The 26,889-nt window shown below is 43.2% G+C and overlaps 2 protein-coding genes across 3 annotated transcripts in view; both read left to right on the top strand.

Annotated features, from left to right (window-relative positions):
• Nucleotides 1-6,158: 6,158 nt before the first annotated feature.
• Nucleotides 6,159-14,069, top strand: LOC122541567 (zinc-binding protein A33-like; the record flags this gene model as incomplete). Its single annotated transcript, XM_043678398.1, has 6 exons — nt 6,159-6,575; nt 6,797-6,892; nt 9,257-9,490; nt 10,838-10,860; nt 10,954-11,042; nt 13,177-14,069. Coding segments are annotated over 6 exons (1,443 nt in total), but the record flags the coding sequence as incomplete, so codon positions are not given.
• A 487-nt stretch (nt 14,070-14,556) lies between these two features.
• LOC122541488 (zinc-binding protein A33-like) overlaps nt 14,557-26,889 on the top strand; it is a 492,570-nt gene continuing 480,237 nt past the window's right edge. For both annotated transcript variants that reach the window (XM_043678300.1, XM_043678298.1), the window contains exons 1-3: nt 14,557-16,135; nt 24,783-24,878; nt 25,163-25,396. In XM_043678300.1, coding sequence (XP_043534235.1) covers nt 15,761-16,135; nt 24,783-24,878; nt 25,163-25,396 — 705 coding nt within the window. In that variant the 5' untranslated portion in view covers nt 14,557-15,760. The remainder of the gene's footprint in view (nt 16,136-24,782; nt 24,879-25,162; nt 25,397-26,889) is intronic.

Raw genomic sequence — 26,889 nt, 5'->3', positions numbered from 1 at the left:
CTTGTCTCAGTCAAATCCCTCGAACTCAGCACCACCTTCCTAACCTGCAATCTTCTTCCTGACCTCTCCGCCCCCACCCCGCTCTGACCTATCACCCTCACCTTGACCTCTTTCCACTTATCTCTGACCTATCACCCTCACCTTGACCTCTTTCCACTTATCGCATATCCAACACCCCTCCCCCAAGTCCCTCCTCCCTACCTTTTATCTTGAAGGGCTTATGCCCGAAACGTCGATTCTCCTGTTCCTTGGATGCTGCCTGACCTGCTGTGCTTTACCAGCAACACATTTTCAGCTACCTTTTATCTTAGCCTGCTGGACACACTTTCCTAATTCCTGAAGAAGGGCTTATGCCCGAAACGTCGATTCTCCTGTTCCCTGGATGCTGCCTGACCTGCTGCGCTGTTCCAGCAACACATTTTCAGCTCTGGAACTGATTTGGGCTATTTCAGGGGTGAACTAGAATCCCCCATGGTACTCTGAGTCTGCAGTCACATGCAGACCAGCCCAGGGAAGAGTGGCAGATTTCCTTCCCGAAGCCAAATGGCTCTTTACAGCAATCATTCCATGGTCAATGTCACTGAAAATTATTGTGATATCCTGGACGTATTTAAGTTCCAGCTGCCAAGGTGGGGTTTGAACCTGTGTGCCCCCGCAGCACCAGCCTGGGCCTCAGGATTTCTCATCCAGTCACGTCACCCTTATGTCCCTATTTCATAGCATCTAACATTTTGTATGAGTGTCACCATCCTCTCGACCTACACTGTGAATCTCTCCGTGACATTATCTCTGAATGGCACTGACAGAACTGATGTGACTCTGCAAGTTCACTCAGCTCAGCTAGACGATGTTCCCTTTGCTGAGAATCTGTTCTGGTTTGTTTATCTGTTTGCACTCTCACGCTGACATTAGATTTTGGTTAGTCTCTTTGTCACATTTTGAAGATTCCCTCTCATTGGGAAGGTGCTATATATTCCATGGGAATGTGATCCTTCCTCCTGCACTCTCTCCCTGGAGCTGAAATCTTTGGAATTAGTTTGAGATATTTGACAAACGTAGGCCTGGAACAAATATGGCTGCTGAATGGATGTTCAAATTGGAGGTCAGATTTATTAAACCACGTTAGGGTTCAGTGTTTACTGACTTGGGTGGGAATATGTTTAATATGTTGCAGGTGGATTTTAGACAATGTTTTTGTACAAGGAAAAAGGAAGAGTAGTTAGTTACCTTTACATCCCATGAGTCTGCAAGTGCTACGGTAGTAGCTGATCTTCTTGGTCAGCTTCTCCTTCCCCACATCCTCATATCACTTTGAAAATAAAAACAAAACCCTGACAATGCTGGAGATCTGAAAGAAAAACTACGTGCTGGAGAAACTCAGCAGGTTTGGCAGCATCTGTGGACAGAAAGCAGAGTTAATGCAATATGACCCTTCTAGGAACAATGGAAATTGGTCAGATATGTCCTGCTTTTTTGTGTACATGACATATGCAGGTGTGTTGGGTATATGCTGGTGTGTTGTAAGTGTACTAGAGTTCTGCAGGTTCTGGAGCACAGCTTTCAATTTCTGTTGTCTGAATGTCACCAGGCCCCATAGCCTTTGCAGTATCCAGTGCCTCCCACCATTCCTTAATATCACATGGACTGAATCGAATTGGTTGAAGACTAGAATCTCTGATGCTGGGGATCACTGGAAAAGGCCGAGATGGATCATCTATCGGGCATCTCTGACTGAAAATGGATTCAAATGCTTCAACCTTACCTTTTGTATAATATGTTGGGATTTCCCCATCATTTAGGATGGGGATACATTTGGAGTCTCCTCCTCCTCCTGGGAGTTATTTAGTTGTCGCCTTCGACACAACATGTGACTCCAGACGCACTGCAATGTGGTTGACTTTGGTTTTTGAATGGACCAGGCGAAGCATTCAGATGTATCTAGCACTGCAGAGGTTCAAGAAGGTTAAAAGTCACACAGCACCAGATTATAGTCCAACAAGTTTGTTTGGAAGCACTAGCTTTCGAAGCGCTGCTTCTTCATCATGTCATCAGGTGTGATGGTTAACTTTGTCCACCCCCAGTCCAAAACCGGCTACTCCACATCAGAGGTTCAAGAAGGCAGCTCACCACCGCCATCTCCAGGGCAATTAGGAATGGGCAATAAAGGAGGTAAAACCCACTGACACTGACTCATTCAGTGTCATACCTGTTTAGCTGGTGCAGAGCAACTAACTCGCAGCCACTGTTCCAGAGACGCCTGCAAAATTAAATCTCAAACTCAGTAACGTGGGGAATAATTGCAGAGGAATTAAAACCCAATACTGTTCCCTCACACTGCACTGAGGTGTCTGGCTCTGTGCTTAAGCCTGTGGATTGGAAGAGACAGTGCGAATCCAGGGATGGCGCTGAGATGGCAGAGGGTGAAACTACACAAAGTAAAACACAATGTGAAGTGTGGCAAAACATCGCGCTGCAGCAATTAGCAAGTTGTCAGGCTTTTAAATTTGGAAAGAAGGTAATGACAGAAAGTTGTATTCAAAAAGCGAATCAGGCTTGACAAACTGAGCAGTGCCGAAGCTGCCAGCAGATGGCGGAATTGCTCATTATTTCCTTTGGGCGGAGAAAAGGCGCTTTGCAAATGGTGAGCAGCAGCCTCAGAGTTCCATCGTGTCCAATGAGAACATGCAGAAACACTTAGTCTCCAATCCCTGCAGATATCTCTCTCTCTTATTAGGCAGGACACAAGACAGCAAGAAAATGAAACACTGGCAACCCATAACAGCCACTACAGAGGGAGCAGACAACAACTTGGATTTGTGTAGCGCGTTTAAATGCAGAGAAACGAACTGAAGCTGTTTCGTTCAAAGAAGTTGGCACTGAGGGCCGGAAAAGGCAATGCTGGGATGGGATGGGTGACAGGGTGCCTGGTTGGAGATTATATTCCCCAGCTCTGGGGATCCTCCAGAGGCTAGAATGGGAGCGGTGCGGCGATTGAGTGAATTGTCAAGCTGGAGGGAGTTACTGAAGTCAGGAAGGTCATGGGAGGGGGACTTAAAACGAGACATGTAAGCTTGCGGTAATGCTAGACCGGGAGCCAATGCGGACCAGTAGCTAACCAAGGAAGTTGCAGAGAGGATTAAGTTGAAATAAAAAGCGTGTTAGAAGATAAAAGTCAGCTATAGCGCGGAAGAGTAGATAGATTCCAAACCCGGGAGGTGGGTGGGGGATCAAGGTGATAGAGCACATGGTCAGGCGCTTTTCAGCAATGGCTCTGGGTCCCATGGAGAGGTCACTGCCGACCCTCTCAGCTCATAGCCCCCACCCCGACTAGCTGGTATTGGGAGACCACAGACACCACTTCACTGTCAAGAAGCCTATTCTAACATTTTCTGAGTAAATGATATTTTCAAACCACAAGTTCCAGGCTGGAGAGGTTACAGGTACTTTTAAATGCAGTTCAGGAGCAATTCTAAAATCCTAGACTTATCAAATCTCTCCAGCGTAGTTGGAAATGTTTTACTTGTTCCCCCCACCAGCTGCGCTGTGGAATTTTAGCCCTCCCCTTCAACAGAACTCGTTTCATTCAGCCCCCTGCGGCAGTACTTACACCACACGTGGGTCGGACTGGATGGCTGATAACGCCAGTCCGCAGCACAAGATACACCTAGCTGTTCGTCTGGAACGGAGAATTCGATCCCCATTTCCTCTGGAAGTTCATTCCAGTCTTCTCACAGCTCAGCCTGGGTTCGATAGAATAAAAGCCAGACTCCCTCAAAATACTTTAAGAAAGTAGCCTAGACCCTTACTATTTCTGATGTTAAAGGCAGTTGAGAAGTTGATATTCCAGGTGTGATGCAGCAGGTCAAATAACATAGCTTTAAGCAAAAAAGAACTTATTTAAACACAACAGTTGAAACGTGAACAAAGGAAAACACAATTTAGAATAACTTAACTAGTGGAAAATTTAACTGACCCAACACGGCAACCTAACGAAAGAGCTGTTCCTATTGCTGTAACATCCCATAAACACAACCCTTGGCAAACACAGGTTCTTACAGACAGGAGGATTTTTGGAGAGAAAAGTCAGCCAGGGATCATCTGCTGAAGCATGGAACTTTTTGCACTGCAGCAGCTCCTGTGACTGTTACAACTGAACCAAACTCAAAATAAAAACCTGAACTGGGAGAACTGGCCACTCCTGTGCCATTGTTAAAATAGACATTTCAGCACCTCTGCCTTTACAATCGCGTTTGGGAAAAAAACCCAGAGACAAAATAATCTTTTTAAAGTGACAGCATCATCACAGCTTCCAGATTCCCCTCCAACCCAGTCTGTCACCAAACAGCACTAATTTCCTGAAACCTAAAGTACTTTCTGAAATCAGCACTGTTAGCTACTTTGGTTGCTCTCTAGCCTGTGTGTGTATGAGCAAGGTCTGTACACTGAAAGCAGCTAGGGTTTAGCTCTGTGGCCAGGTCAGGCACATGCAAGAAAAATGTCAACAGTAACACCTAGATTAGATTACTTACAGCGTGGAAACAGGCCCTTCGGCCCAACAAGTCCATACCGACCCGTCGAATCGCAACCCACCCATACGCCTACATGTACCCCTTACCTAACGCTACGGGCAATTTAGCATGGCCAATTCACCTGACCTGCACATCTTTGGACTGTGGGAGGAAACCGGAGCACCCGGAGGAAACCCACGCAGACACGGGGAGAACGCAGACACCTGGAACTCTTCATTACCTTACATGCTTAACTTTTTATCTCTCAATTCTCTTACTACTTCATACCTAAGACATTTTTATCCCTAAGTACCTTGGTACCAAAGATGACACCATGTGTGGTGACACTATACACTTTTCAGTGTACTCCTGTACTTCTGTACTTGGGTACATGTGACAATAAAATTTAAAATCTCACAGGGTCGGAGCAATTTATTATCTAGTATAGCGGATTGATTAACCAACAGGAAATGGAGTCAGGATAAATGGGTCGCCTTCTGATTGCCAACATGTAACTAATGGTACATCACAGGGTTCAGTAATCGGGTCCCAACTATTTACAATCGATATTAGTGACTTAGATTCAGGGATAGAATGTGCAGATGACGTTAAAATAGTTGGGGAAGTAAGTTGCAATGAAGAAAAAAGAAAATTTACAAATGGAAATGGATCAGTAAGTTGAATAGGCCAACATTTGGCAGATGGAATTGGAAATGGATAAATGTGAAGTTATCTATTTTGGTCAGAGGAATAGAAAGGCAATTTGTTTTCTAAATCCGAAGAAACTTCAGAGCATTATGATGCAGAGGGATCTGGGTGTTTTCATGCAAAAATGGCAGAAAACTTGTGTGCAGGTACAGCAGGTAACAGAAAAGCAACTATAATTTTGGCATTTCACACGAAGGAAACGGAGTATAGAAGTAAGGAAATGTTGCAGCAACTGTATAAGGCACCAGTGAGGCCTCATATGGAGTAGAGTGGTCAGGTTTTGTCACATTACTTGAAGAGGAATGTAGTTGTCAGCATTTCAGAGGAGGTTCACTAGATTGATTCGAGAGATGAGTGGGTTGTCTTATGAAGAGAGATCGAGCAGTTTAGGCCCATACTCTCTGGAGTTTAGAAGATTGAGAGGAGATCTAATTGAACGATATAAGATGCTAAAAATGATTGACAAAGCAGATGTAGAGAGGATGTTTCCTCTTGTGAGGTAATCTAGAGCAAAAGCTTGAGGATAAGGAGTATCATCTTTAAAACAGGGATAAAGAGAAATTACTTCTTTCAAAGGGTGGTGAAACTGTGGAATTCATGACCACAGAGTGTAGTGAATGCCAGGACATGGAGCAAATTTAAGAAGATACACAGATTTTCAATTAGTTAAAGGGTTGAAGGGTTATACAGAGTGGGTAGGAAGGTGCAGTTCAGATGGAGATGAAATCAGTCATGGTCGTATTAAATGGCAGAAGAGGCTCAAGGGGCTGAATTGTTTACTCTGCTCCTAGCTCTTCTGTTCTTATTCCGGGAAGAACATAAGGGAACCAAACTTGTTTATCAAGAATCCATTGATATTACTCACTTTTCCCCGCCCTATTCTGGGCTGTGGTTTATAATGCTGCTGCTGAAATCAGGAAATAATCCTGGGTAAATATTTTACTTAACACTGTGCTATCGCGGCACAGTGATCCGTCTTTCACGATGGAAGCTGATCTTTCCTGTGCTGTTTGCTATGATCTGTATAAAGATCCTGTCTTACTCAACTGTGATCACAGCTTCTGTCGATTCTGTGTGACCCAGTACTGGGAGAAAGCTGACACTGCCTGCTGTCCTGTCTGTAGAAAGGAGACTTCCTCCAGGACCCTGAGACCCAACCGCACTCTCTCCAACATCGTGGAGACATTTGTAAAAAGTGGTGGAGGTGGTGAAATGCAGATGGAATGCAGCCGACACAAGGAAAAGATTACATTATTTTGTAAATCTGACAATCAGCTCATCTGTCTGGTTTGTCAGTCTTCAAAAAGTCATCAGAACCATGAGGTGCTGCCAGTGGAAGAAGCTGCTGAAGAGTTGAAGGTGAGGAGACACTGGGTAAAATAAAATACAGCAACAAATGACAGATTTGGATTTGAGAGGCTCCCGATGCTTAAAGCATATTTTTGTAATTACTCTGTCTTTGAGTGAAATGCCACTTGTCTTGCTGTTTCAACCTAATAGCTCTCAGGATTTGTACAGCCTTTAATCTTTAGATATTATTTCTGGAAAAAAAAAACAAATTCATTGATGTTTTTGTTCAGGAGGAACTGCAGACCTCCCTGAAGCCAATTCAGGACAAGAAGAAGGAATGTGAAACTGTGAAAAGTGATTATGAGAAAACATTGTCCCACATTCAGGTAGTTATGATGTTGCATTGTTTGATACCCCTGTCTAGAATTATAAAATTGTTTTGTGCAGCACTTTCATCCTCATACTGCAGAAAAGGCAAAGAGGCGGTAGAAACCAGAATGGTGCTCAAACTGAGAGGTTACACCTATCGGGAAAGATGCCACATAATATAGATAAATGTGAGGTTATCCAGTTTGTTCATACAAAATAGGAAGTCATATTATTATTTGAATGGTGATAGATTTGGAAAGGAGGAGGTGCAATGAGACCTGGGTGTGCTTGTACACCAGTCACTGAAAGTAAACATGCTGGGGGGCATCGGGCAGAAAAGTGGACAGACAGTTGCTGGTCCTCATTGCAGCTAAAGCTGCAGGGTTGTCTTGATGTAATTGGTAAAACCATACCTGGAGTATTGTGTGCTGTGTTGGTCTCCCTATCTGAGGAAGGATGTTCTGGTGTGGAGACAGTACAACCAAGATTTCCCAGAGTGATCCCTGGGGTGGCAGGGTGGCAGAATGGTTAGCATTGCTGCCTCACAGCGCCAGAGACCCAGGTTCAGTTCCCGCCTCAGGCAACTGTCTGTGTGGAGTTTGCACATTCTCCCCGTGTCTGCGTGGGTTTCCTCCCACAGTCCAAAAATGTGCAGGTTAGGTGAATTGTTAGGTGAAGGGGTAAATGTAGGGGAATAGGTCTGGGTGGGTTGCTCTTCAGAGGATCGGTGTGGACTTTTTGGGCCGAAGGTAAAAACAATGACTGCAGATGGTGGAAACCAGATTCTGGATTAGTGGTGCTGGGAGAGCACTGAAGTTCAGGCAGCATCCAAGGAGCAGCGAAATCGACGTTTCGGGCAAAAGCCCTTCATCAGGAATAAAGGCAGTGAGCCTGAAGCGTGGAGAGATAAGCTAGAGGAGGGTGGGGGTGGGGAGAAAGTAGCATAGAGTACAATGGGTGAGTGGGGGAGGGGATGAAGGTGATAGGTCAGGGAGGAGAGGGTGGAGTGGATAGGTGGAAGCAAATGTGGCTGTGGTAGCGAGTTTGTTTCAGGACATGGTTGAAGACCTTCAGGGCAGAGGAAATGACCTGGGAGTTGCAGTGGGTGAGGGACTCTCTGAGATTCTTGTAGAGAGAGGAGGAAAACTTCTTCAAGGCAGGCATCCTTGCAAGAGGATTCGCAGTAGGGTTAAAATCAACTAGGTAAAAACAATGACTGCTGATGCTGGAAACCAGATTCTGGATTAGTGGTGCTGGAAGAGCACAGCAGTTCAGGCAGCATCCAAGGCCTGTTTCCACAATGTAAGTAATCTAATCTAGTAACTAGAACCAGCAGGTTACAAGGATAGGGGTAGGCCATTTAAGATTGAGGTGAGCAGAAATGTCTTCACCTCAGAGAGTGGAATTTTCTGCCATGTTGAGTAGGGGAGGCCAAACCATTGAATGCTTTCAAGAAGTAGTTAGATATTGCTCTTAGGAATAAAGGGATGGGGAGAAAGTGGGAAAGCATGATCATGGTGATTGGCAGAGCAGGCTCGTTGAACCGAATGGCTCACTCCTAATTTTGAATGTTTCTATTCAATGGGCTCTGGCTCTCTTTTCTGGGAAAGCAAAGGCTGAGGGGTGATTTGGTGACGAGGTCATGCTCTGGTGGGCATGGAGAAGATGTTTCCACTGAAACTATAACTCAGGATCCTCCGTATGCTCTAGTCCTCAGTCATGACTTGGAGATACTGGTGTTGGACTGGGGTGTACAAAGTTAAACCTCACACAACACCAGGTTATAGTCTAACAGGTACTATAGTAGGAGTGACGCTCTGAAAGCTAGTGTGCTTCCAATTAAACCTGTTGGACTATAACCTGGTGCTGTGTGATTTTTAACCTAGTCCTCAGTGAGTTCATTCAGGAATTCAAAAACTTTCTCATCCGTTAGTGCTCTCTCTGCTGGGTAAATCTATAACCTGTTCTATGGAAATTAATGTAATTTCACTGCATTAGAGAATAATTTCATTGTATTTAAAAGAAAACAATAAATTATTTGTTTTGGGAATCTGATTGGAAATGTTTTTCTCTACTATATTCACAAATGAAAAAATCTGCACAGGCTGAACAACCTTTCAGAAGTCTTAATAAATTATGAGCGGTTCTGTAAAATCATGTTTTGTTTCAGTCCATTAAAGAATAATTATACCTATATTTGAAGAAATCTCAAATGACCTCATTGAGGATGAACTAGATTGGAAATGCTATTCTCAATAACATTCTAAAATGAGCTGCAGTTTGATTTGATTTCAAGAATGTCCCAGATTGTTGTTCAAAGTTTCTCAGGCTGAACAACATTTTAATTTGTTTTTGTTCGATCTGATTATTATTTCCCAAAGGACCAAGGTGTAAAAACAGAGAAACAGATTAAAGCTGAATTTGAAAAACTTCACCAGTTTCTCCATGAGGAAGAGAGGATTGTGTTGGAAGATCTGAACCTGGAGAAAGAGAAAAGCAGTCAGAAGGTGAAGGAGAGGATTGAAAAAATAACAGAGGAAATCTCATCCCTTTCAGTCACTGTTCAGGATATTGAACAAGAGCTGAGGGAACAGGACAGCATCACATTTTTAACAGTAACTATTTATTTTTCTTTCCTTTGCCTCTTTTCTTTGAGAGTGTCTTGATTTTTTTTATTTCAAAAATATACTTTATTCATAAAAATATTTTGATGATCTGTACCATTGGTCATGCCATACATATGTAAACATTCCATTTCTTTGCATCCAGAGATCAAATAATCATTCATATAGACAGGTCTATACGTTTATCACCCATACGTTTAGCTGAGGCATCAGCGGAACCCATTAACTGTGTGGGCCCCCTGTGCTTAGGCAGGCAGACATTACACGGTGGTCTTTCCCCACCGCGCCTTGGCGGCAGCTACCCCAAGCTTCAGCGTGTCCCTCAACACGTAGTCCTGGACCTTGGAATGTGCCAGTCCACAACACTCAGTCAGGGTCAGCTCCTTCAGCTGGAAGATCAACAGGTTTCGGACAGACTAAAGAGCGTCTTTGACCGAGTTGATGAATTGCAGATTCTGTCATGAAAATATAGATTATTAACCTCACTGAGTAACAGCACGCCAATGACCTGTGATATAGGAATTTCCCTTTACTCATGGTGATTCTGAATCACTGTTGATTTTTGTCTTCGGGTTGCTGTGATTAGATGTCTTGTTTCTTCTTAAATGATTTTACAGGAGTCCAGCTACACTCAAACCCAACCTTCACACACTAACACTGCACACAGATATTGGTCTACATCACCTCAGAATGTCTTCCACAATGTTCCAGTGGAGCCCATCAGAAGCTTAAGGAACAACATCTCGCCTTCCGTTCAGGCATTTTACAGCCTTCAGGATGCAATACTGAGTTCAACAACTTCAGGCCATCATCTCTGTCCTCTAAGAAAGCAATTCACCAAATCCCACCCCGTCTTCTCCCTGTAACCCTGCACATCTTTCTTTATCAGATAACAATCCAACTCCTTTTTGAATGCCCCCCCCCCACACTCTCAGACAGTACACTCCAGACCCTAACCCCTCGAGTGACCCTCCCTCCCCCCACACTCTCAGGCCACATAGTGTAGTCCAGACCCTAACCACTCGTTGTATGAGAGAGCTTTTCCTCATGTCTCCATTGACGTGTTTAACAGCCACTGTGATGGAATCTTCATCCCTGGAACCATTCTCATAATTTTTGTTGCACTTTCTGTTGAGACCTTCATATCTTCCCTCATATTTGATGCTCAGATTTGGACCCAGTAATGTGGAGTAAGTGACATTGCACCGAGGACAGGACGAGGCTTTTCAATCACGCTTTATATTTAAAATGTACTTTTCCATTGACTCCAATTTGTTTGTTTCATTCGGTGATAAAATGTTCTCTTGACTAACTATAAAAATTGTCCTTGTTTGACAGAAATTTCCGGATACAAAGCAAAGGTAAAGCTTACATCCTTGATTTGATTTTTATTTCTAACATATCCCTCTCCCACCCTGGAATGACCCAACATTGACCTTTATCTTCTGTTTCAGAGTGAAGCTAACTTTCCCAGAGCCACAGAAGGTTTACCCTTTAATAAATGTGGGCAAGTACATTGGCTCCCTGCAGTACATACAGGTGGGTGTGAGCTTCCTGACACCAGCTCTTCAACAACTCTCATATTTATGAGTAGAAGCTATGGTCTGAATGCTGACCTATGTTTTAACTCGTATAACATGTACCACAAAACAGTAGGTTCTTGTTGAGATATGATTTGGAGATGCCAGTGTTGGACTGAAGTGTACAAAGTTAAAAATCACACAACACCAGGTTATGGTCCAACAAGTTTAATTGGGAGCACTAGATTTTGGAGCGCTGCTTTTGTCAACCACCTGATGAAGGAGCGGCGCTCCGAAAGCTAGTGCTTCCAATTAAACCTGTTGGACTATAACCTGGTGTTGTGTGATTTTTAACCATGTTGAGATAGATGTCTTGACGTTTATTAAAAGCAGTATTGGTATTGCTATAATTGCACACATTTGCACATAGCCTGGGTTCAGTGATTATTAGTGTTTGGTGCTTACTGATATTACTGTACATAATATAAACATTTTGGGTGGCATGGTGGCTCAGTGGTTAGCACTACTGCCTCACAACGGCAGAGACCTGGGTTCAATTCCTGCCTCAGGCAACTGTCTGTGTGAAGTTTGCACATTCTCCCCGTGTCTGCGTGGGTTTCCTCCAGGTGCTCCGGTTTCCTCCCACAGTCCAAAAATGTGCAGGTTAGGTGAATTGGCCATGCTAAATGCCCATAGTGTTAGGTGAAGGGGTAAATGTAGGGGAATGTGTCTGGGTGGGTTGCTGTTCGGACGGTCGGTGTGGACCAGTTGGGCCAAAGGGCCTGTTTCCACGCTGTAAGTAATCTAATTTAATCTAATCATAACTGACTAACTGAACACACAATACTTTTTTCATCACACTGTAAAAGCGACTGACGATGAAGCCGATACCTTTAACCAAAACACAAATTGCTGGAAAAGTTCAGCAGGTCTGGCAGCATCTGTGAAGAGAAATCAGAGTTAATGTTTCAGGTTTTGTTCCTCAGAATACCTTTATACCAGAATGTCACTTGTTATGATACAATGTAACTATCCCAAAGATATTTTGCCTGTTGGGTCTGTAATCTACATAGTAATGCAGCAATGAACATAGAACATTACAGCCCTCGATGTTGCGCCGTCGATGTTTGGCCCTCGATGTTGCACCGATCTGTCATACCAATCTGAAGCCCATGTAACTTACACTATTCCATGTACGTCCATATGCTGTTTAAAATCTTCCCCGGGGAATTAATTTTTAAATTCTGGTTAATTTCTGATTTTCCCAGTCACTAAGCAACTGCAAAAGTTACAGCCATGACAGGAAGAATGAGCTGATAATCTCAACTGCTCCACAAATGGTACCACTAGTGTAAACTATTAACTTGGAGGCTACCAAGTTAACCTCTTCTTTCTCTTTGGTACGGCGATCAAGAATGACAGACTTTCACAAGGTTTCTTATCGAAACTCAAACTAATCTGTTTATTATAATACAAAAATTATTCTTAAAACAAATTGCAAGACCTATTAATATCTAAACAAAATCCAGTATCAGAGCTACATTCCCCTCTGATTCCAAACAATTGCACTCACACATGCACAGGAAGAATGGTCCTGTTCAGGAGGTATTTTACAAATAAGGTAAAACACCTTTATTGGCCAAAACAAAGGATGGTTGATGCTCCTTATAGTCCACTGAGTTTCTTGTTAACAAAATCGCACTGCTGACCGCTCTATATTGATAGAAGACCTTTCAAACAGAGCTTCAGTTTGAAGGAGGATCAAGATGCTTTCAAAGTCTTGGGCAAATGGTCCCAGTTCCTTTTCTTGTAGGTGAGCAGGTCATATAAACTGTTGACTTTATTAAGTTTCCAGATTTGATACAGGAGAAGCAGACAGAGAGAGAGAGAGCAGCTGTCTGACCCTTTCTGTTGCTTCTCCTTCTCTGACTCTCTAGGTATTGGGAATAAAAGTCCCAGCCAAAGTTGCTAAGCAACTGCCAATTTAGAGGCATATGTTCCAGTAATTAAGGATAATCAGTGCTTCTTATTCCAGAATGTGTCCAAATTGTTCAATATCTTGCAGTTCTTCACACTGTCCATTTATATGTGTTTGTGTATGTGTTCATTCCCAACAAGTGAAAGACTAACCATTTGTTTGTGATCATCTGTTCCCAGCTCCAGTGACCTTGGACCCTAATACTGCCAATCTTTACCTTCTCCTGTCTGAGGACCTGAGCACTATGAAAAACACTGGGAAATGGGAGCAGCGTCCGAACAATCCAGAGAGATTTGATCGATGTCCCTGTGTTTTGGGATTGGAGGGATTCACATCAGGGAGACATTCCTGGGAGGTAGAGGTGGGGAACAAGCCTCAATGGAATATCGGTGTGGCCAAGGAATCCATCAACAGGAAGGGACAGATCTACCTCAGTCCAAGTAAAGGATATTGGGCAGTGGTGCGAAGAGATGGGAATGAATACTTGGCTTGTGATGAGCCATGGAAACATTTAAAGCTGAGTGTGAATCCGAGGAAGATCCGAGTCTATCTGGATTATGAGGGAGGGGAGGTGTCCTTTTATAACTCAGAGAACAAGACCCATATCTACACTTTCAATGGGACATTCACTGAGAAACTCTACCCCTTCTTCAGTCCAGGTTTTAATATCGAGTGTAAAAATCCAGAACCACTCAAAACCTGTCCCCAGTCAGTAACCATCCAGGAGGATGATGGGTCAGTCCATTTCTCCAACTCGAAATAACGTCTTCTGCTTGCTACACCACTCTCAGACTCAGTACCAGTAGCTTCTCATAGTCACTGGGAGGTTCACTGGGACATCAGCTGCCCAGTACCCCCATTTCCTCTCCAGCCCTCCCCACCATACTTTTGACTCACTGGTGAATGTGAGATTCTGGGAAAATCCCACACACAACACAGCAATTATCATAGATAAATGCCACAATCACTGAGAAATACCCACAGGGTCTGGGACATGCATAAGAAACAGGAGCAGGAATCGGCTGTCTGGCCTCTCAAGCCTGCTCCACCATTCAATAAAGAAGTGCAGGTTAGGTGAATTGGCCATGCTAAAATTGCCCGTAGTGTTAGATTAAGGGAAATGGGTCTAGTTGGGTTGCTCTTCGGTGGGTCGGTGTGGACTTGTTGGGCCGAAGGGCCTGTTTCCACACTGTAAGTAATCTAATCTAATCTAATCATGGCTGATCTTGTGTGGACTCGGCTCCACTTACCTGCCTGCTCACCATAACCCTTAATCTCTCTACTGTTCTTTGCCTTAATAGGCATTCAACGAAGCAGCCTCAACTGCTTCACTGGGCAGAGAATTCCACAGATTCACAACTCCCTGGGTGAAGAAGTTCCTTCTCGGCTCAGTCCTCAATCTGCTCCCCCTTATTTTGAGATTATACCCCCTAGTTCTAGTTTCCCCAGCGAGTGGAAATAATCTCCTTGCTTCTATCTTATCTATTCGCTTCATAATTTTGTATGTTTCTACAAGATCCCCCCCCCCATTTTTGTAAATTCCAAAGAGTATAGTCCCAGTCTACTCAAACGCTCCTCATAAGCCAACCCTCTCAATTCCAGAATTAGTGTAGTGAACCTCCTCTGCACACCCTCCAGTGTCATGCAGTATATTCATGTAGTAATCTAAATGTCTAATCTTTGAAGCAACTGTCAGTGATTCAGTGAAAATAGTTGGATATCTGTATTGGAGTTTATTAGTAAGCAAATATTACAATGTACAAATATTAATAAGCAATGACCTGAGCCATAGGGACAGAATAGGGTCAGACACAATAGCCTATATTGCTTTGAGAATAATAGCCAATGGCTAATTTTACAGTCTGCCGGGTTGATGTTGCCATCAGGACTGTGTAACTATTCCATTTCTTTCTGATCCTGAATGTTCTTGACGTGTTTATCTGCTCTCTATCTCTGCAGGGCGGTTTCCCTTAACTTTATTGATTTGTGTTTCACCATACATACATCTATTGACTGATCGCTTTATTGTCCCATGTATTTGTTAGTTATATTTGTTACAAATGCAGTGAAAAGTGTTGTGTGCTGTCACTGCTGTCTGACACCATCTTAAAACATAGAAAATAAACCAGGACACAGTTTATAGCAGCTTACAGCAATACTTTGTTGAGACACTTGTGACACAATCTGATAACGTGAACATCTCTCTATTTATAATGTGTGTGTTTTCTGTGATGAGTTTATAATGTAAGAGATTGGGATCTATCATAAAGTTCCTCACAATTATTCCTGCCTGACAGCAGTGCTGAGTGACTGTACGAGTTTTATAGGTGGCCAGTTCCCAGTTAACATCAGTGAATATAATAGACCAGGGATGGACAGAGTTTATCTGGAATTCCTGTGGTGAAGCTGAAATGAGTTGGTAATATTTGTTAGGCTAATGATGAAGCAGATGGGAAATGTGGATATACTTATTGCAGCGTAATGTGGGATCTGAATGCATGACCTGTGGTGATTAGCTGAAGATATCCCCATGGCACCATTTTGTAGCTGTAACAATTCATGGGCCTTGGAGTCCATGTAGAGGAATCCAAGGGACTCAGCCAGCTGATGAAATTACCTTAGTAACTTATTTATGCTGATCAGTTTTCCCTCTGCTTTCGTAACCTGGACTGTGATATAAAATGAACTTTGATCCCAAATCAGGGACAGAAACTTTATACCAATAAACATTTTACTTAGAGCACAGATCGTCAATCCTTCAGGATGGAAGATGATCTTTCCTGTGTTGTTTGCTATGATCTGTACAAAGATCCTGTCTTAATCGATTGTGATCACAGTTTCTGCCGATCCTGTATAACCCAGTACTGGGAGCAAGTGGTCACTGCCCCTTGTCCTGTCTGTAGACAGGAGGCTTCCTCCAGGACCCTGAGACCATTCCACATCCTCGCCGACATCGTGGAGACATTTGTAAAAAGTGAGAAAGCTGGTGAAATTCGGCAGGAATGCAGCCTACACAAAAAGCAGTTAAAATTATTTTGTCAAACTGACAATCAGCTCATCTGCATCAGCTGTATGATTTCAAAAGATCATCAAAACCATGAGGTGCTGCCAGTGGAAGAAGCTGCTGAAGAGTTTAAGGTGAGGAGACACTAGGTAAAATAAAATGCCGAAAACAGAGAATGGAATCCTGAACAGGGAACATTCGGAGAGTCAGGTTTGAGTGTTGCTGAATATTTAAGCCATGTTAAATAATGTGTTTTTATTTAAAACTCAATTGTTGAATGCCCTGCCTTGTGTATCACTGCTTCTGGAACTAGGGATGGAAAGGGAGAGATTATAAATAAAACAATAAATGCTGTAGGTATCCAGCACTCTGACAGTACCTGCAAAAAGAGAAATAGTGTGTAATGGCTCATATCAAATCGATGTGCAAGGGGTAAGGAACAGGCGAGAGAGAGGGGATTTGAGGACTTTTTTTTACCTAGACTGGTGGGAATCTGGAACACTCTGCCTGTAAGGGTAATAGAATCAGAAATTCACATAACATTTAATAAAAATGTAGATGTACGCTTTGGATACACAGGTGTACATGATCAAGCGCTGAAAAATAGCATTAGAATAGTTAGGTGTTTGTTTTTTGCAGCCACAGACTTGATGGGCTGAAGGGCCTTTTCGTTGCTGTACCTTTGTGATTCTATGACTCAGTGAATCTGATCCGTGGTGCAAAGTCTCAGTGACTGAGTAAAGTAACAGGTACCAGGAAACTGAAGAAACTTAATTCCTCTGGGTATTTCCTGAAGGAGCAGATGGGTATTTACTAGGATTTCAATGGAAAGAGAGGGGGAGGGGTGAGTTACAGAGGAAAGGAAAGTCCCTGTGAACCAGAGAACACCTACAGGAAATAACTCCCAGAGAAGGACATTCAAAAAGAGCAAAGAGTAATAATTTTCAAAAGAAGAAATTGCAGTTGGAAAACAAACCAAAAAGGAATATTTGGCCTGAAAGATAAAGCTTAACTGAATAAGATAGGAAAAATAGAATTTAAACAGATCAGTAAAAACATTGAGTTGGAACCTGCGCAAATTTCTGTTTGTTTTATTTTCTTACGTTTATTATTTTTGGTTTGGAGCTGTGACCCGTGAGCTGAAGATAACCTTCAGATTGTGGGCAGCAGCTTGTGTAAGAAATGAAGGAACAAACATGTTTCTTTGTGAGGTCAGGCCTGAAAATTACTTGGAGGATGATGCTTGTTAAGAAGTGTTCACAGTATGCTTAACCAAGATGATTGGCCATTAGCGAGGTCAGTATCTGGGAATTGGTTCCAGGGAGTCTTAAAGCAGAACTTATGCTCCAGCAGACAGTAGATATTGCATGGTAACTGGGCCAGCCAGCCTCACCAGGGTAACAGTTCTCTGCGTTTGAGTCAGAAGGAGTTTAGCTGTTAATGGTGCAGCATGAAGATTTGAAAGCTCCCAGCTTCACCTCTCATGATCAGCTATTGGGAGTTCAGAGAATAGAAATACAGTTATATGTGCTCTTCCAAAATGCAGCACCTTACATTTATCTAAATGAAACTCCATCTGCCACTCTTAGGCCTATTGGTCCATCTGATCAAGATCCCATTGTACTCTCAGGTAACCTTCTTCACAGTCTATTAAGCCTTCAATTTTGGTGTCATCTGCAAACTTGCTCTTATGTTCACATCCAAATCATTTATATAAATGCTGAAAAGCTGTGGACCCAGCATCAATCCTTGTGGCACACCATGGTCACTGGCCTACAGTCTGAAAAGCAACTCTCCCATGGGGAACCTTGTCAAACGCCTTACTGAAGTCCATATAGATCACATCCACTGCTCTGCCTGTGTCAATCCCCTTTGTTACTACTTCAAAAAAACTCAATCAAGTTAGTGTGACATGATTTTCTACACACAAAGCCATGTTGACTATCCCTAATCAGTCCTTGCCTTTCCACATACATGTACATCCTGTCCCTCAGGATTCCCTCCAATAACTTGCCCACCACTGACGTCAGGCTCACCGGTCTATAAGTTCCCTGGCTTGTCCTTACCACCCTTCTTAAACAGTGGCACCACGTTAGCCAACCTCCAGTCTTCCAGCACCTCACCTGTGACTATTGATGATACAAATATCTCAGCAAGGAGCCCAGCAATCACTTCCCTAGCTTCCCACAGAGTTCTCGGGTTACATCTAATCAGGTCCTGGGGATTTATCCACCTTTATACGTTTGAAAACATCCGGCACTTCCTCCTCTGTAATATAGAAATTTTTCAAGATGTCACCATCTTTTATCTCACATTCTGTATCTTCCAGGTCCTTCTCTACAGTAAACACTCATGCAAAATATTTGTTTAGTATCCCCCCCCAAACCCCCATTTCATGAGGTTCCACGCAAAGGCTTTCTTGCTGATCTTTGAGGGGCCCTATTGTCTCCCTAGTTACCCTTTTGTCCTTAATGTACTTACCAAAGTGCTTTGGATTCTCCTCAACCCTATTTGCCAAAGCTATCTCATGTCCCCTTTTTGCCTTCCTGATTTCCCTCTTAAGTATACTCCTCCTGCTTTTACACTCTTCTGAGGATTCAATCGATCTCTGCTGTTTATACCTGACTCATGCTTCCTTTGTTTTGACCAAAACCTCAATTTCTTTAGTCATCCAGCATTCCCTACACCTACCAGCCTTGCCTTTTACCCTAACAGGAATATACTGTCTCTAGACTCTCATTATCTCATTTCTGAAGGCTTCCCATTTTCCAACCGTCTCTTTACCTGCGGACATCTGCCCCCAATCAGCTTTTGAAAGTTCTTGCCTAATACCATCAAAATTGGCCTTCCTCCAGTTTCAAACTTTAATTTTTAGATCCTGTCTATCCTTTTCCATCACTATTTTAAAACAAATAGAATTATGGTCGCTGGCCCCAAAGTGCTCCCCCACTGACACCTCAGTCACCTTATTCCCAAGAATAGGTCAAGGTTTGCAGCTTCTCTAGTAGGTACATTCACATACTGAATCAGAATTTTTTTTTGTACACACTTAACAAATTCTTCCCAATCTAAACCCTTAACACTACGGCAGTCCCAGTCTATGTTTGGAAAGTTAAAATCTCCTACCATTATCACCTATTATTCTTACAGATAACTGATCTCCTTACAGATTTGTTTCTCAATTTCCTGCTGACTTTTGGGAGGGGTGGGGAAGGGAGGGGTCTATAGTACAATTCCAATAAGGTAATCATCCCTTTCTTATTTCTCAGTCACACCCAAATAACTTCCCTGGATGTATTCCCAGGAATATCCTCCCTAAGTACAGCCGTAATGTTAGCCCTTAATAAAAACGCCACTCCCCCTCCTCTCGTGCCTCCCTTTCTATCCTTCCTATAACATTTGTATCCTGAAACATGAAGCTGCCAGTCCTGTCTATCCCTGATGCACATCTCTGTAATTGCTGTGGTATTGCAGTCTCATGTTCCTACCTTCCCTGTCCAGCCTCTTGCATTGAAATAAATCCAGTTTAATTCATCAGTTCCACCTTGATCTCTGCTTTGTTCCCGCCTGCCCTGACTGTTTGACTCGCTCCCTTTCCCGACTGTATCAGTCCCAGAATGATCTCTTTCCTCTCTATCTCCGTCACCCCACCTTACTAGTTTAAATCCTCTCAAGCAACTCTAGCAAAGCTCCCTGCCAGTATATTAGTCCTCTTCTATTTCACGTGTAATCCGTCCATCTTATACAGGTCACTTCTATCCCAGACGAGATTCCAATGATTCTCCCCTGCACCAACTCTTCATCCACTCATTCATCTGCTCTATCCTTCTATTCCTACCCTCACTAGCTCGTAGCACTGAGAGGAATCCAGATATTACTACCCTTGAGGACCTCCTTTTTAAATTCCTGCCTAACTTTCTATATTCCCCCTTCAGAATTTCATTGTAACAAATAACATAGGAAAGAAAAACAATCTATACAACGACCTCCAGCTGGTCTCACTCCACTCTGAGAATATTCTGCACTCTCTCCAAGATATCCTTGATCCTGGTACCAGGAAGGCAACTCACCATTCTGATTTCCCACAGTCGGCTGCAGAAAAGTCTGTCTGTGTCTCTGACTAGAGAGTCCCCTATCACAATCGATTGCTTGGAACCTGACATACCTCTTGTTACATTAGAGCCCGTCTCAGTATGAGAAACTTGGCTGTTTGTGCTACATTCTCCTGAGAGTCCATCACCCCCTATGTTTTCCAAAAACCGCATACCTTTTTTAAGATGGGGATAGCCACAGGAGACTTCTGCACTACCTACCTCCCTCTCCTATCTTTCCTGACTGTATCTGCAGTTTTTCTCCCTTCCTATAACTGCCATCCATCACATCCCCTAGCTCCGGTAAATTCCTCATTGCCTCTAACTGATGCTCCAACTGATCCATGCAATACGATAGGATTTCAACCAAACACACTTACTGCAGACATAATCACCAGGAACATGGGAAATGCTCCCAATCCCCCACATCTGACAGGAAGAGCACATCATTCTACTTAAGGCCATCTTTGCACCTTAACAATCTACAGAAAATAGCATAGTATTTCTGCTCTAAAAAAACACTGCTCCATGCTAACTTAGCACCTATGTTTTATGATTAGATTCCCTACAATGTGGAAACAGTTCCTTCGGCCCAACCAGTCCACACTGACCCTCCAAAGAGTAAACCCCCAGACCCATTTCCCTCTGACTAATACACCTAGCACTATGGGCAATTTAGCATAGGCAATTTAGCATGGCCAATTCACCTGACCTGCACATTTTCGGACTGTGAGAGGAAACCGGAGCACCCGGAGGAAACCCATGCAGACACAGGGAGAGTGGGCAAACTCCACACAGACAGTCGCCTGAGGCTGGAATCGAACCTGGGACCCTGGCGCTGAGAGCAATCAGTGCTAACCACTAAACCACTGTGCTGCCAAAATTGAATTGAATTTTATTTTAGATTCCCAACAAACCCTCTGAAGAGTAACCCACCCAGACCCATTCCCTTACATTTACCCTGACTAATGTACCTAGCACTGGGCAATTTAGCATGGCCAATTCACCTTTACTGCACATATTTGGATTGTGGGAGGAAACCCATGCAGACATGGGAAGAATGTGCAAACTCCACACAGACCGTTGCCCGAGGTGGGAATTGAACCAGGGTCGCTGATGCTGTGAGGCAGCAGTGCTAGCCACTGAGCCACCTTGCTGCCTTTTATCTTTTTAAATTTTAATCACAAGACAGATATTGCATTGCTTTTGAATATAGACAGAGGTGTTTGGAGCAGGACAAAACACACCTTTGTCATAATATGAACAAGTGGACAACTGTCTTTGACTCAGAAGTAATTGTCTAATGTCCATTTGGCCAAGAGGAGAGGTGATGAACATGGTATTGATGGCCAACTCCCAAAATACGTTATAATGAGAAGGGACAGGAGGAGAAGAAGGGGCAGAGAGAGCCAGGGAGATGAGGGGGAAGACCAAGTATTCTCCTGAGAGAGGAGCAAAGGCTGTTGACACCGGGACCATCGAAGTTGACCAGAGACCATCACAAAAGGATGTAGAACCATTGGAATGTGGAAGTGCACTGCCTCAGCTCCTACCTTCCCCAGAATGGCTTCAAGATTGATAAAGCGCTCTCAATGGCCACGGATTGTTCATTTCCTTTCTTTGCTTAATTAACTAATGTACCATATCTAAACTGCTGCTTCTCAACGAACTATAAGAAAATACAATAAATCATCAACATTGATTAATGATGATCACTAGACATCTAAAATGTATACCCTCATTCAGTTAAAAATCGGCCCAAAGTGGGAAATTCAACTTATTATAACTGAGACAGATTCTGTGAGGCGAATTTATTGTGTCATATTCATAAAGCAAAAAAGTGAAAACAACACATCGATAAAAAGTACCAATCAGTAACTTGGAAATACTCCTGCACTTGGGAGAAGGAAGTGGAGAGATTTTCTGCGTGAATTCAGTCACTGATGCGATTGAATTGGCACAGACCAGTGAAATTATTAAGTTCAGCATCAAAAACAAAGTGTTGGAGAAACTCAGCAGGTTTGGCAGCATCCACGGAGAGAGAAACAGAGCTAGTTTTTTCAATCCAGTACAATTCTTCTGTGGAACATCTTCAGAGTTCTTGAAAAGACTTAAGTCAGACTCAAAGCATTAACTCAGTTTCTCTCTCCCCAGATGCTGCCCAACCTGTTGAACTTCTCAAGCAGTTTCTGCATTTATTTCAGATTTCTAACATCTGCAGTACTTTATTTTTAGTTAACTTAGAGCAGTTGTTTAAACTAAGAACTAGGGAAATATGTCTCATACATTATGAAATTAATATCAACCAAATAAAATAGTTGAAAGTGCTTCTATGTATACACATTCAAATAACATTAATTCTTGATTTGGAGATGCCGGTGTTGGACTGGAGTGAACAAAGTTAAAAGTCATACACCACCAGGTTATAGTCCAACAGATTTAATTGGAAGCACTAGCTTTCGGAGCACTGCTCCTTCATCAGGTGGTTGAAGCCACATGATGAAGGAGCATCACTTTGAAAGCTAGTGCTTCCAATTAAACCTGTTGGACTATAACCTGGTGATGTATGATTTTAACATTAATTCAGGCTGTTGTTACAGAACAGGGATAAGCTAGGATGATCTTCAGAGGGTTGGTGCAGACTGAAATGGCAATTTCTGCGCTGTAGAAATGGGAGTGATAGTTCACTATGGTTGATTGTAAAGGATATTGTTGAGGATAGGGTGGATGTTTCTCTCTTTGCTGTTATCTAGAATTGCCAATTTATATATAATGTGGGTATCTATATGCTATATGTATGTGTGTATATATACACATATATTTCTGTAAATTGTCTTGTTATTCCTTTTTCTTTTGAAACAACCAAACTGCAAAAGCACAAAACTTATTGTCTAAGGCAGTGTCCATTCCAAGATCTGACTTGTCCACTATTACCATCAGCAGGGATCGTAACTGTCTGTCCCTGTCTAATTCTCACTGTACAAAAATCTATTCTCCTCAGGTCTGAAATTTCTAAAAGATCTCAGTTCTCTGGCTTTGGGGCAGGTTGGGATGGGGCAAAGAAAGTTCAAAATAGCCAGTTCCCTCTGTGCAAAGAAGTGTTTCTTGCTGGCACCGTTGGGTGGCCCAGCACTAACTTCCTTGTACCAGACTCTCAGCCGGCAAGGATGGATGAGATTTGTGCCCTTAGCACTGGACTGGAAAGAGTGAGGGGTGATCTCATTGAAATATCAAATCCCGGAGAGGACTTATGATTGAATAGGAATATCGTTTATTATCATGTCCATTCAATGCAGTGAAAAGTCGCTTGTACATGGTGCCATTCACAGAATTAAAAAAAGGATGATAACTTAAAGAAAGTCCAACTTTCCTTCTTCGCTGTTTTACCAGCGTTAAAGTCACCCCCTCCCTCCCTCCCCCCCACCTTCTGGGCTTTTCAGCCCACGCGAGTGACCAGCTCCGGGCTACACAGTCCATGCAGTGCATCTGTCGGGGGAATATTCCACGAAAACCCCCACTCCATGCCTCACAGAGCCCAAGCGACGACTCAGCAGCCGCCTCCGGAGCCTATGCAAAGCGCTTCCCACCAATCAGCTCCCTCGGCCAGCCATCGCTCCGAGACTCAGTCCCCACCACTCTCCGGGTATGCGGTCAGGACAGGGCAAATACTGACAGGATACCTCCCCCCTGCTGGAGAGATTAGAACAAGGGGGCACAGATTAAAATTAACCCCTTTGAAGATGGAATTGAGATATTTTTCCACCCCATGTGGGTCGAGAGTGTGATGCTGGAAAAGTACAGCATGTCCGGCAGCATCCTTCCTGTTGAAGGGCTTTTGCCCGAAACGTCGTTTTTCCTGCTCCTCGGATGCTGCCTGTCCTGCTGTGCTTTTCCAGCACCACTCTAATCTAGTTTTATGCCTGAGACTTTGATTCCCCTGCTCCTCGGATGCTGCCTGAACTGCTGCGCTTTTCCAGCACCACACTCTCGACTCTGTTAATCTGTGGGGCCTGGATCACTGAAATAGGCTGTGTTAGCTTGATATGTGTTAGACAGTGGAGGGAGCGTTAAGGATTATGGAGGGGGTTGGGTAGGGACCTGTTCAGCCATCATCTTATGGAACAGTCGGATGTCTCAAAGGGCTGAATGGCCTGTTGCTACCTTCTAAATCCTCTGTTCCTCGATACAATCTATCGACTTCTTCATCAGCTTAACACCCGCTCTGTTGGGTCACCTCTCAATTTATAATCAAGCTGAAAGAATGTTCAACAAGTCAACTATGTGTTATTTAAAGTTCTCGTTGCTTTTGACATAAACATGTACAAATAATGGGCGGCACGGTGGTTAGGTGGGTGGCACAGTGGTTAGCACTGCTGCCTCACAGCGCCATGAGACCCGGGTTCAATTCCCAACTCAGGCGACTGACTGTGTGGAGTTTGCACATTCTCCCCGTGTCTGCGTGGGTTTCCTCCGGGTGCTCCGGTTTCCTCCCACAGTCCAAAGATGTGCAGGTCAGGTGAATTGGCCATGCTAAATTGCCCGTAGTGTTAGGTAAGGGGTAAATGTCGGGGTATGGGTGGGTTTCGCTTCGGCGGGTCGGTGTGGACTTGTTGGGCCGAAGGGCCTGTTTCCACACTGTAAGTAATCTAATCTAATCTAAAAAAAAAATTAATGAGCTTTCTTTGTTCAGGACAAATTGAAGACTTTGATGAAACTGATTCTGGACAAGCAGCAGGAATGTAACACTGTGCAGAGTGATTATGAGAAAACATTTACTCACATTCAGGTACATTTGACATCATTTTGCTATTTTTAAGAAAAACTGTCCAATGTCCATTACCAAAATTATATCTCACTTTTGCAAATCACAGATCATTGCTGACACTTCCCTGTTGTCCGTGAAATCTAACTTAAAGAATTTACAGCACCTTGACTCTCAGAGCTTGATCTTCAGAATGAATTGTCTTGCAATATCAATTAACTCGATTGTACATCATGAAGGAAAACTTTTCTCTGTATGGTCATGAAGAGACAAGCTCACTTAATCTAAACTTGCACTGTTTTCCACAGCGTCAGTGTGTAAATACAGAAAAACAGATTCAAGCCGACTTTGAAAAACTTCACCAGTTCCTTCATGAGGAGGAGAGGATTGTGTTGGAAGATCTGAAACTGGAAAAAGAAAAAAAGATTCAGGAGATGAAGGAGAGGATTGCAAAGATAACAGAAGAAATCTCATCCCTTTCAGTCACTCTCCAGGATATTAAACAAGAGCTAAGGGAACAAGACAATGTCAAGTTTTTAAAGGTCGCTGCTTATTGATTAATTTTTGCTTCCCACATCCCTCCTTTGAGATAGTTTCCAGATTTGGCAGGATGAACCATCCAAATTCTGGATATTATGTTGATTTGCACAGCCTAGTACCTAGCACACAGTGCCATGCCTGGTTTCATACTCCATACAGGATTCCACCTCCACTTCATTCTCTCACCCCATCAACATATCCCATTCCATTCTTAGTCAGGTCTGTCTTCCCATCTAGGTAACTCAGCAAATTTACCTCAACTACTCCATGTTGTAATGAGTTCCAGAATACAAATGCTCTCTTGCTGAAGACTCTTTTGGATATTCTTCATTTTCATGTGAATGTGTGTCCAACAATACTCAAGAGACACTAGACACCATTCAGAGCAAAGCAACTCATTTGATTGTCACCCTACCCATTATTGATGCATATTTTGTTCCACAAATCTGGACGACACAAGTTTCTGTACATGCTTTATTTTTGGACAGCCGCCGAGAGATTCTCAATGTCCCCGAAAGTAGTTGTGCATTTACTTAGAACATAGAACATAGAAGAATACAGCGCAGTACAGGCCCTTGGGCCCTCGATGTTGCGCCGATCCAAGCCCACCTAAACTACACTAACCCACTATCCTCCATATACCTATCCAATGCCCTCTTAAATGCCCATAAAGAGGGAGAGTCCACCACTGTTACTGGCAGGGCATTCCATGAACTAACGACTCGCTGAGTGAAGAACCTACCCCTAACATCAGTCCTATATCTACCCCCCCTTAATTTAAAGCTATGACTTTAAATTAATCCCTGCCAGAGATAGTGTTGAGCTCAGTTTAAAGCAAGTACCAAGCCTGACACACTTGTTTAACATTGTTGGTGGCCATCGTTTCAGCTGCCAAAGTAAAGCTTTACTTTGTAACATTTCTTTTGTGAAGCAGTTTGAGATGGTTTATGACGTTAAAATGACTAAATAAGTGCAAGTTGAAGTAAAGTTACCTTTATACGAGCTTTAACTATCCTACTCCCATGATTGTGTGATGTTTCTGGTTTACCTTCCCCGTTGTAAGAGTGCAAAGCATGTTTACCAGTCATTCCTCATAATAGAGACACTGCCTCCGGCACCACTGGACCTGCTCTGTGACTTGGTGACTAGGACTGACTCCATTGACCCAAATGCAAAGCAACAGCACCAATTTATATATCTGTGGCACCTTCACCATACCATAATGCCCCAATTTATGTATCTGTGGCACCTTCACCATACCATAATGCCCCAATTTATGTATCTGTGGCACCTTCACCATACCATAATGCCCCAATTTATGTATCTGTGGCACCTTCACCATACCATAATGCCCCAATTTATGTATCTGTGGCACCTTCACCATACCATAATGCCCCAATTTATGTATCTGTGGCACCTTCACCATACCATAATGCCCCAATTTATGTATCTGTGGCACCTTCACCATACCATAATGCCCCAATTTATGTATCTG

Source organism: Chiloscyllium plagiosum, chromosome 37 (assembly GCF_004010195.1).
Source record: "Chiloscyllium plagiosum isolate BGI_BamShark_2017 chromosome 37, ASM401019v2, whole genome shotgun sequence".
NCBI lineage: Eukaryota > Metazoa > Chordata > Chondrichthyes > Orectolobiformes > Hemiscylliidae > Chiloscyllium > Chiloscyllium plagiosum.
Note: the sequence above shows the minus strand (reverse complement) of the source record. Positions and strands in the feature narration are given on the sequence as shown.